The 11,853-nt window shown below is 56.4% G+C and overlaps 1 protein-coding gene across 1 annotated transcript; it reads right to left on the bottom strand.

Moving 5' to 3' along the window:
* Window positions 1–4,871: 4,871 nt before the first annotated feature.
* Window positions 4,872–5,865, bottom strand: CSDC2 (cold shock domain containing C2; the record flags this gene model as incomplete). Its single annotated transcript, XM_080344962.1, has 3 exons — window positions 4,872–5,034; window positions 5,281–5,403; window positions 5,690–5,865. The coding sequence occupies 3 exons, from the start codon at window positions 5,863–5,865 to the stop codon at window positions 4,872–4,874; spliced, it is 462 nt and encodes a 153-aa protein (XP_080201088.1).
* Between the last annotated feature and the right edge of the window lie 5,988 nt (window positions 5,866–11,853).

Genomic DNA, 11,853 nt, shown 5'->3' with positions numbered 1-11,853 from the left:
CCTGGGAAAGATAGTTTTACAAATACTCTGCTCCAGTTCTGATTTTTGCTCAGGTGCATGAAGAAACTAATTCTCTCTTTAGCTTACAAAAATACCCCAAAAAGCTACTAAGGGTTTATTTTCTGTGTTCTGCAGAAGCTGTGAAGTCAGACCTTGCCCGGTGCAGCTGGAGAACCCCGGGTGCCTGGCCTGTGCAGAGCACCCTGCGGAGCTGTTGGGGACAGAAGGCTTCACAGCAGCCTTACCCCCCTGTGTCCATTAGGTGTCACAGATGTATCACTGACAAAACCTTACACAGGGCATTCAGAACAGGGTGAGTCCCCTTCCTTCACAGTGCTCAGCTTTCCATCATCCTGACAGAGACATTTTCAGAGAGGACCAACACAGGCCAGGCCTGGTTCCTGTGCCAATGGAGGTACGCACGCAACAGTGCCCTCCAAGCTTTCCAGCCCATCTTGTCCAACGTGCTTGGTTTATGTGGTCACCTTTAGGGACATCAGTTCTCCAGTGCAGCTGTCACGTGTCCTCCTGCTCCCCTCTTCTCCTGGGTCTTCGTGAGTTGCAAAACCACGTCTTTCCTTTGGTCCCTGACCCTTTGGCCCCTTTATTCCTGGCCATTATGCTGGGGTGTGTGACTGCACTGGTGACATTAGTCACAACTCTGTGCTCAGGAGGAGCTCAGTGATCCCCTCCAGGGATGTGTCCTGCTTATAGCTCCCTAGGGCACATGTGTCTGGAGTTTGTGGACCTGGAACGTGCCAGAGGTTCCTGCAAAAGCTCCCCATATTGCTCCCTGGCAGCCTTTCTCAGCACATCCCTGCTGGTGTGGCACTGCCCCTTCTCTTGCTCTTGTTTTCCCTTTTTGATTCTGTTCTTGCTTTCCTTGCCATTGCTCTTCGTCTCCCACCTGGCAGCTGGTCTACAGAGAGAAGTTTCTCAGCTGGCTACTGCCACTTGACCAAGGGGCCAAGTTCCTCAGGCAAGGTATGTTGGTGCTTTTAGACCCAGGGCAGGGCTCCCACGTTGTCACAGGCAGTCCTGAGTGGACCCTGGCACTGCTCCCTTGGCCACAGGAGCTGGGTGCTGCATGACCAGTGCTGGTGGGTGCTGTCTCCTCCACCTAACCTTCACCTCTTAAATCTACAGCACATCAGGGCTGTAATACATCACATTTGCATGAGTGCAGCAGTCTGCCCGGCATCCAGAAATTTCCCCAAAATGCACAAGTTCCTCTTCCTATGCAGAGAAAATTTCTGCGTGGGAGAAGAGGACCTGCTGGGGAAGCCTGGCTGCAAGGTACCCTTTCACAGCCCACTGGTTTTGGCCCTCCACTGCAACCTCCATGGAGGAATCGTGTGTTTTGTAGTTCCTCCTTCTCTTTTTCACTGTGGATCAGGTTACATATGGGTTTAGGGGCTTATCTTTCCTGTAAGTCTATTCAAAGTCAGCAGGATCTCTAGAGGGCATGGTGGTCTATGAAGAGCAGGGCCTGGCCTGAAGGCACGAGGCACCTGGTGGCCTGGGGTGCTGAGTTGCCCTGTGTATTTGAAGGGAAGGGCTGGCTCTGTCCAAGTCTGCTCCTGGTGGCAGCACATCCCTTGCTCAGGGTGGGGGGAGTTGCAGAGCGAGCAGGGTGGAGGCAGGGATGACCTTGGAGGCACCAGCCATCGCTTTCTCTGCTCAGGAGCTCACATGTGCATGGGTGATAGCAAGTTCAGGACACTTCCCCATTCCTGTCTCTGTCTTACGCCAAGCTTGGACTAGTTGAAGGCACCACCCGCCAGGACACCCTGTCCTGCTGGAAGGATGAGGAGGAGGATGGAATCCAAAGTAGTGGTGGCAGCCCGAGAGTCTCAGAGCCACAGAATGGTTGAGGCTGGAGGAGACCTCTGGGGGTCATCTGGTCATCTGCTCGAGCAGGGCCACTGAGCCCCAGCTGCGTGCCCTGTGTTTTTGCAGGCAGGGATGAGGCACAGCAGTGGGGTGGGAGCTCTACACATAGGGGACAGTGCACACCCGTCTCCAAGACCCCTTTGCCATGATGCTCCTCGCCTGGTAGGTGCCCATGGCCTAGAGGGGGTTTCTCCCCACGTGTGTGTGAGCGAGCAGATGTCGCAGGCCCCACGTTGGGGACCATTGTGCCATATGACTCCGTATCTGTGCGAGATGGGCAGCTCCTGTCTGGCTGATACCAACTGTTAAATAAATATATTTAAATACATATATATATTAAAACAAAATCAATCATATTAAAGCTACAACAAGCAGTGGCTGTAGGCAGTGTGTGCTTTGTGCTGGGCTCTGCTGGGGCCACATGCAGCCAGACAGCAGGCAGCCGCAATTTGAAATCCCCACAGGAGTGGGGGACCAGCCCCGGTCCTGATCACCCCTCCTGGTGGGCAGCAGCCTCCCATCACAGGCTCAGGGTCTGCCCTCCCCCCCACCCCAGCGTAAGGCTGGAGGACCCCAGGATCCACTGGAACACACTGTGAGGAGGTGGGTGAGTCTGTGCTGCTGTTTAGATAAATCCTACAGAATCACAGCATGGTTGGGGTTGGAAGGGACCTCTGGAGACCATCTAGTCCAACCCACCTGCTAAAGCAGCTTCACCCAGAGCAGATCGCACAGGAATGTGTCCAGGCGGGTTCTGAATGTCTCCAGAGGAGACTCCACAAGCTCTCTGGGCAGCCTGTTCCAGTGCTCTGGCACCCTTAGACTAAAGAAGTTTCTCCTCATGTTCAGATGGAACCTCCTGTGCTTCAGTCTGTGCCCGTTGCCCCTCATCCTATCATTTGGCACTACTGAAAGGAGTCTTATCCCATCCTCTTGACACCCATCCTTGAGATATTTATAAATACTGATGAGATCCCCTCTCAGCCGTTTCTTCTCCAGGCTGAACAGACCCAGCTCTCTCAGTCTTTCTTCCTAAGAAAGATGCTCCAGACCCCATCATCATCTTCATAGCGCTCTGCTGGACTCCCTCCAGTAATTCCTTGTCCTTCTTAAACCAGAGAGCCCAGAACTGGACGCAGCTCTCCAGATGCAGCCACACCAGGGCAGAGTCCCTGCACGCTCCAGGTCCTTTACCCGGGAGAGCCAAGAGTGTCCCCACCGCAACACACACACACACAGAGGACAAAGCTGGGACTGGCAGCGCTCAAGGGAAAGTCACTTTTAATGGTTTATTGCCAATGTTACAAAGGTCGACACACGGTCAGACAGGTGGGAAGGACACCAGAATTGTAAAAACACCAACAAATCTAGGGTTTTAGTTTATTTCCGAAAAAAGAGAGGAAAAAAAAAGATCAAACACAGTTTGCCTTGGCCAAGCTGACTGCGTGTCCCAGGGATGCCTGGGGCCTGAGCTGGCGTCACCGCAGCCCCTGGGTGAGCCGGGTTTTGGGTTGGCAGTGAGATGGGCCGCAGGGTCCTGGGACAGTCCCCGCGCCAGCCTGGGCTGGGGCAGCACGTGGTGGTCACCCCTAATCCACAACTGTCCTGCATGACACCAGCCTTGACACCCTGCTTTCCCTGCTTACAGCAGACCCCTGTCCCCACCACAACAGCGGCAGCCAGAAAGGTGGAAAATGCTCCTCTCCACTAGAGCTGAGGCTCCCATCAAGTGGGTGCCGGGGAGCCACCATCATCCTTCCCGCTCAGAGGGCTGCTTGTCCTGCTCTGAAATAAACCCCCTAAGATGCTGGTAATCTCCAGAGCATGGATGCAGGCACCATTTCCCTGGGGTCAGTGCAGGCCTAGATGAGTTCAAGCCACCCCAGCCCGCCACCCTCTGCACTGTCCCTCCCCAGGGCCACAGGAGCCCGCCTGGCCACAGTATGGCGGAGAAGACCAAAACTGAAATTTGTGCTTTGTATACAAGACCCTGCCTACAGCGAGGAGTGATGGAGGAGGTGGCTGCGCTCACCCCATGGCCAAGGCTGCTCAAACCCCTCAGCCCCTCGCGCTCCCCTGCAAGCTACAGATGTGCACAGACACACACACACACACACACGTGTGGGAAGGGGGGTCCCCAGGGGCCTGGGGGGACAAGGGGAGGCAGAGGAGAAGGTGGCCATCTCCCCAAAACCATGTCAGCACCGAGCCAAGAAAAGTGCATTACCAGCCCGGCGGTGGTGGGGAGCACAGAGGCGCCAAGTGCACCCCTGACCCACACCCAGGCGCAGCGACCATGGGCACAATGCCGAGCACCCCTGTGCCCTGCCAGCAGCCATTTGCCCCTTACAACTGAACTTTTTATTTCTGTAAGCCACTCGCCTCCCCATGGCAGCGCTGACCTGAGATCTTTTGCTGGAGGGATGTGGCTCAGGTGGGTGCAATGAGCTGCCAGCTCAGATGGGGACGGGTCTCAGCCACCCAGTCCCCGCACAGTGATACGCTGCCCCACGCTGCCCTGTCTCCCCCCAGCCCCACAGCACACACAGCGGGCAGTGGGAACAAGCAGGGTACCTGCTTTGCCAGAGCGGGGTTCAGGAGGACGAGCTGAGCCCCCCTAGCCCCCTCCAGCTCTCAGCACCTGCTTCAGCCCAGGGCAGCCGGGCTGCCAGGGGGTAGGACAGGTTCCCCTGTTCCCATGGCTTCAGGGGCAAGGAAGGGGACATGGGGCTCGGCGCTGCCCCGGAGCTGGGGGGTGGCAGGGGAGGGCTCTGCTTCCCCTGTCCTCCTCGACAGACACTTACAAACACACACAGAGAAAGGAAACCATAACCTTATAAAAGACACTGAACGCAAATGCCTGCGTAATTTTGGGCAGCCCCGGCCCTGTTGCTGCCTTGGCTCCCTCTGCACCCCCTGCAAGCGGCCGGGCAGGCTTGCTCTGTGGGGCTGAGCAGCCGGCGGCCCACCCCAGGCACCTAGGAGCCGATTATCTGGCCGGACCACGTCTCGTGCTTCGTGTGGGGCGCCAGGTTGGTGAGGACCACCTCCACCGCCTGGAACTTCTGGTTCTTGGGAGGGATGGGACAGACCTTGTACGTCACCTCATCCCCCTCCACTGGCACGTACTCCCCCTCGATGCTGTGAGAGAGGAGAGGCGGTGAGGCTGGGGCCAAAAGCTGGACCCCTGCCCCAGACCACCCAGCACCAAGAAAGGCACCCCACCCACCAGCTGCACTTTAGGAAAGAAAACCCACCAATGACTGGGGGTAGAGAACAGGCAGAGCCCCATCCCCACCCCATGGAGACATTCCCACCACAGCCCATGAGTGCCCAGCCCCACACTGATGGTACAGCTCCCCCGGCACCGCATAACCCCCGACTTACTCAGACACATGGACAAAAATGTCTTCTGTGCCGTTCTCAGGAGTGATGAACCCATGGCCCTGGGAGCGAGAGAACTGCTTGCAGACGCCCTTGAAGATGGGGCCAGCAGAGGCACGTGCTGTCCTGGGGGAGGAAAGGCAGAGAGAAGTCCTACCAGTTGCACTCACCCGAGAGGCAGCATGGAGAGAGGTTTGCTATGACACAGGTTTGCTGTGGAAATGCAGCATTCCCTGGGAGAGGTCACGGCAACCACCCGCAGCAACCGGGCAGGTTGGCGCAGTGATGCCAGGAGCCATGATGGCAACGTGCACCAGGTATAATGGGTTCTTTGGGCGCAGCTGGTGACCGTGGTCCCTGCCCAGCTCAGCTGGACAGTCCCAAACGCGTTTGCCCCATGCTGGGTACTTACGCTGAGTAGGTCCTGGTCCTCTTGGTGGGGAGGGGGCTGGGCAGGTCCCGCAGCAGGAGGTTGCCCCGCTCCCAGATGCGGCTGCCCTCCCGCTGGAAGGGGAAGGTAGGCCACACCGGTGACTTAGGGGAGTGCAGGGGCGGTACCGCCGGCGGGGCGCTGGGGTCTGATGACATGGCGGGGTCGGCGGGCTCCTCCGTTTTGGGGATGGGCAGTTGGGCAGCAGGAGAAAGGGCACCTGGGCACACGAGTCTGCTATCGGCAACCTGGGGAGCAAAGAAGGGACCAGTTACAGGCACCCCAGGGGGGCTTTTGGCAGGGTCAGTTTACTGCCTGGAATAAAGTCTAAAGTCACTTGGTTTGTTCAGCCTGGAGAAGAGGAGATTGAGGGGAGACCTCATCGTGGCTACAGCTTCCTCACAAGGGGAGAAAGAGGGACAGGCGCCGATCTCTTCTCTCTGGTAATCAATGACAGAACCCGAGAGAATGTCAGGAAGATGTGCCAGAGGAGGTTTAGGTTGGACATTGGGAAAAGGTTCTTCACCCAGAGGGTGATGGAGCACTGGAACAGGGAGGCAGTCACAGCCACAAGCCTGGCAGTATTCAAGAGGCAATTGAACAATGCCATCAGACACATGGTGTGAATTTTGGAGTTGTCACACGCAGGGACAGGAGTTGGACTCAATGATCCTTGTGGGTCCCTTCCAACTCAGGATACTCCATGATTCTATAGTAATGGCCCCCTCTGCTCCCAGCCCCACATCTGTGGGGGCAGGCAGCATGCCGCTGGCCTTTGGTACTGCACACCAACCCCCAGCATTGGGAATCGCAACTTGGGATGTTCCAGCAAATCAGTCTTGAGGAAGGAAAGAGCCTGGTTTGTGGTTTTAACTTTTATTTTCCAGGATAATCCCCCATCTTAGAGATGAAGTTGCTAAAAAGCACACCCTCAGAGAAGGAGCACCTGAGCATGGGCTGCCAAGGGCAGGGACCATTTTGGGAAGGATGCTCATGTAGTGCCAGCATGCCTGGCCCCCAATCCCAGCTTCTGACATCTCTCCCCTGCCTGAGATTTCTGTTAAAAGGGTGAAGGAAAAAGGCTGAGACAACAGGAAGGTCAAGGTCAGGAGTCTGAGGTCTCCCCACTGTTGGAGGGTGCCTCAGCGCTATGTGGTTTAGGATCTAACCCCAGCCACAGCCAGTGGCTCATTGCCCATCCGGGTACAACCCTATGGGGCAGAGACACACAGAGGCTATTGTGGAGACACTGGCAGCACACACACACCATCAGGCACCTCAGACAAGCCATGACAGAAGCACAACCTCCTGCTGCTGCAGTCATGTGGCTCCAGTTTTTGGCTGGCATTATGTGGTTTGCAAGGAGTTAAAGCCCCAAGAGGCAGAAACCCTGCAACCTTTGGCTGCTGGAGGATGTGCAAGACATGGCCTGACAGCCAGGACGCCTGCTGCAGAGCAGGAGCCAGAGCAAGCATGGGCATGGCTGTCTTCACAGAACCACCCAGGAGCGAGAAATTGGGGGTGTTGTGCATTTTTAAGCTTCCCAGTGAGATGCTCTGGTGCGTGATCAGCACTGTGGCTGCTTGCTCAGAAAGCCTTTGTTCTGACAATTTCTCTTCCCATCAGTTGCTGCATCTGATGCCTGGTGCCTCTGTCTTGGGGTGCCCCATGCCAGCAGCTGCCTTGGGGGCACCACTCTTTGGGGCTTCTGGGTGGGGGTCACCCACCTCTATCATTCCCCAGGTTCGGGGTTTCCCCATTGCCTGGAGCTGAGGAGCCTGATGTTCCATGACGTTACTGTCCCCTTCCCCGCCACCGCCTCCAGCCTTTCCCACCCCGCTGGGGCGTGTGGCATCTTTTGGGACAACACCTGCACACACCAGGAAACCCAGAGAATATTTAATTTGGTTTCTGACTCATCCTTGGCCCTTTGAGATGCAGAGGCCCTGCGGGGACTTGTAAAAGGGGGTCACCTCTGCTCTGAAATTAGCAGGCACCAAGGACATGGGAAGAGGTTTCTAGAGCAGCCTAAGTTTCAGGGAAGGACCAGGCGACTCCTGTTCCCCTCACCCACTTCTGCCTGCTTTCCTTGCCAGGGGATCTACCTGTCACTGGGCTCTGACTGCCACCAGTCCAGCTTTGGTGCCCATCCACACCTCAGTGTCCTGACAGCTGACCCCTCCCAGCCCTGCAGAGCTTCACTCTGAGGTCCAGGCAGCAGAGGCCACACTAGAGTCCTACCCTAAGGCAGAAGCCACCACTTTCCTCCTGCCCTCTGAGAAGACTTCCAGCCACAGCTGCAAACCCCTCCAAAATGTCTCTCCCCTTGCTGGCTTCCCATCTGCCCCCTTCATGCGTTTCAGCAGCCCCTCACTGCCATGAAGCAACTGAGGCACAGGCACCTTCTGCTCCACAACCCACCCCATATCTGGGCTGCTTGGATCCTGACCTACTGGGCTCAGCATCTCCTGCCCCTGTGCCTGGCCTCAGCATCTTTCCCCTGTACCCTGGCTCAGCATCTCCTTCTCCCCTTCCCAGGCCCACCATCTCCTGCCCCTGTGCCTGAGGAGTTTGGAGAGCCCCCAAGCCAGACACCCAAAAGCCGAGATAGCCACCAAGCTGTTTCTCTGCTCCTGTCTGTGCTTCCCATCCAACCGCTCAGCCTGTGCTGATGAACAGAACAGCTTGGATGCTTTTGGGCAGCAAAAAGCAATGTGGTCCCCAAGTGTCCCTGCAGGATTCAACGCCTTCCCAGGAGGTGTCAGGGCTGGACAAGTCCTATGAGGGCAGGCTGAGGGAGTTGAGATTGTCCAGTCTGGAGAAGAGGCTTGGGGGAGACCTTATTGTGGCCTTTCTGTACTTGAAAGGGGCCTATAAGAAAGATGAAGGCAGACTTTTTAGCAGGGCCTGTTACGATAGGACAAGGGGTAATGGTTTTAAATTAAAGGAGAAGAGATTCAGGCTAGACATGAGGAAGAAATTTTTTACAATGGGGATGGTGAAACACTGTCCCAGGTTGCCCAGAGAGGTGATAGATGCCCCATCCCTGGAGACATTCAAGGCCGGGCTGGACGGGAGCAACCCGATCTATTTGAAGATGTCCCTGCTCATTGCAGGGGGCTTGGACTAGATGATTTTTGAAAGTCCCTTCCAATGCAAACTATTCTATTCTCTGATTCTAAGTGGGACGATTTAGGGGGACCGGCCCTTGGTTCTCTGTCACATCATGGAGCTGCCACTATGAAAATGGCTTCACCATGGCGGGCCTCCTCTGTGCACACTTTTGCTGACAAGGCCTTTTGGTTCCCCCACCAGACTACAGACAATGGAGGGTATTTACCCTGAATAACGATGCTTGGAGCAAACTATTAGTATTCTGAGGGGGTTGATTGGTGCCAGGAGAAAAAGCTTCCTCTGGCAGGTCCTCAAAGGACTGGAAAAATGGAAGTTTCCCAGAGGCAAAAGAAAAACAAGAGGTGAAGGGGAAGGGGTGTGCTAGAAAGGGAGCCTTGCAGGACAAAACGGTATGGGCAGATGAAGTGGCAACCAAGAGCGGGCTTGCTCCAGGTTCACCTATGTGAGCAGCGCAGGCTGGGGTGCCCTGGAAGGCTCCCTGGTTCGGGGGACAAGCAGTGGTGGGGAGCAGGAGGATGCTGGGCATTGCTGGGAGAGAGGAGAAAGCCCACCGGCAGCAGCTGAGGTTGCTCCAGGGTCTGGAGCCCCTGTCCTGCGCCCAGGCCAAGGCTGGCTGCCACAGCCAGCAGCGCTCTGCCCCTCTACAGTGCCTAGCTTGAGCACCCCAAATTTGTGGGTCAGCTTTGGGGCCCGGCAGCTGAATGCCCAGCTTTCCTGGTGCCAGTGAAGCTGAGGCTTAGCAGGAGCTTTGGCACCACCGGGCGCTCCAGAACTGTATGCTGCTTCCTACCTCATTTAAATCCCCACAGCAAACAAAAGGACCGAGGAAATTAAACTCAGGGCAAAGGCAGGCTGAGAGAAAAGCGGGGGACACAGCATGTCCTCACCCATGTCTCCTCCCCTCCCAGCCCAGACAGAGAGCAGGGAAAGCCTCTCATGTCCTTCTTTCCTCCCTGTGTGCCAATCCACCATCCTCTCCCCGGCCCTTTCTCCGTGCCGCAGCCCCAGCAGGCGACAAGGAGGGGGCACGGGAGGCATTTTCCCCCTCTCCTCCATCACCATGCTAACCTCCACCATGGCCAAGAGCATCTCTCCCCACCCCAGGTCTCTCCCAGCCTGGCAGACACCACCCACGACACCGTGTCCACCCCACGCATGTATACGGTGCAGGGATGAAATCCGGGTCACCCAAGGAAGCGAGCAGAGGCTGCAGCAGCCCGGCTGTGCCGTGGGGCATGGGAAGCCTTTCCAGTGAAACCCCCCTCTGCTGCCGGACCTCCACCTCCCTCTCCCTGTCCTCCCTCCGTGGTTTTGCTCTGAGGGTCTCCCAGGGGGACAGACCTCCGAGCCAAGGATGTGTGTAAGCAGCAGCAAACCCAGCACTCCCCGCAAGGATGCAGTTTGTAAAAAGCACTCCCCACACCCTGTCCATCTTCTCCCCCTCCCCAAATAAACCATCTCGGAGCAAAACCCCAGAGCCCTCTGGTGACAGGGTTTCCTTCGGCAGCGGCAGCCAGCTTTGCTTTTATATTTTTCGGATGAGGCGAGCTGACAGTCGGGAGCGCTCGCAGGCGCAGGCAGGAAGAAACCCAGGCCAATTAAGGCAGACAGGCAGTAGACACATCAGCTTTTATCTCGAGATCCAAGTACCCCATTCATCACCAAGGACTGAAAGGTCTGCGGTTTATCAAATAAAATCACTGTCTCTCTCCCTCTCTTTAAAGCCAAACACATTGACTTGGGTGCTGGCTGTGACCTTGTTTAACTAAACAGCCTTTCCAGGTCCCCCAGAAGGGGGAAAGGAGCCTTTTGAAGACGCACCAGCCTCTGCCACTCCCCGTTCATTAGCGGCAGCGAAAGAAAAACCCCTCACACATCCCTAAGCCAGGCGGGGGAATACATATTTAATTGGCTTAATCGCCCTCGGCGAGTCGGCCCTCCCGTGCGGCGCTTCTTTGTGCTCTTTCCCATCCGCCAGAACCCCCAGGCTGCCCAGGATGGATGGATGGATGGATGGACAGCAGCTCTGCCAGCGGCTGTCACACTCTGGCTCTGGACGCGATCTGTCGTTGCCTTTATGGGCTGTTTCCTTTCACACCACCACGTCCCTTTGCAAACCCCCAGTTCCAAAGCTGTCTGCCACCATGCTCGAGTCCGCTGAGTGCCGCCGCTCCCCCGGCCCCAGCCTAGGAGCTGGAGGTTATTTTTATTTTCCCTCTTCTGCCTCTTCCAGCGAGCTCTCGCATGAGCTCTTGCCTGCTGCTCACCATCACATTTTCTCCATCTCCCGTGACTGCTAGTTCCCTCAGTTTAGGAGTTAGGTTTACCTCCCTGTTCTTTCCACCCCAGTAGCAAAAAGGTCTTTGTATGTCACAAAGACACCTCATCTCGGCAGCCGGCTGCTGGCAGCCATCTCCTCGCCCCATGGAGCAGGGAAAGTGATGTTCTGGCCCGCCGCCATCCTCGGGGAGGATGATGCCCTCCCCAGACCCGGCCTGTCTAGACACGGGCTGAAAGAGAGAAGAGCTACACCCCTCCAGACATAGCAGCGTGTCCCCAGAGATCGGTGCAAAACCAAAAATCCCATTTTTCATCTGCTTGGCACATTCACGTGTCGAGGGAGCCACCAACAGCATGGTAGCCTCTAGAGATCTCGAGTTGGCATCTCCTGGGGGGCTGCCGTGAAGGGCAGAAACCAGCTGGGGAACCGGGATGGCTCTGGGCAGGGGTTACCACGACTAGGGGTTACAACAAGCAGGGGTTACCACGAGCAGGGCCACCGCAGCACTCACCGGGCTTGGTTTCTCCGTCCTCCCTTCCTCACAGCCACAGCGTCTGGCAGGTTTTTATAAATGCTGTCTCTGTCCGATGCTAATGAAAGCATCTCAGTACCCCCCCACCCCTTTTTTGGTTACTAGATCATGACGTTAGGAGTTAAATACCAAGCAAAGCAATTTCCTTGCCTATCCTGCATGTTAAAAACCCCTTTGCTGAGACAAATTACTATAGGA

Source organism: Nesoenas mayeri (assembly GCF_963082525.1).
Source record: "Nesoenas mayeri genome assembly, chromosome: 1".
Taxonomy (NCBI): Eukaryota; Metazoa; Chordata; class Aves; order Columbiformes; family Columbidae; genus Nesoenas; species Nesoenas mayeri.
Note: the sequence above shows the minus strand (reverse complement) of the source record. Positions and strands in the feature narration are given on the sequence as shown.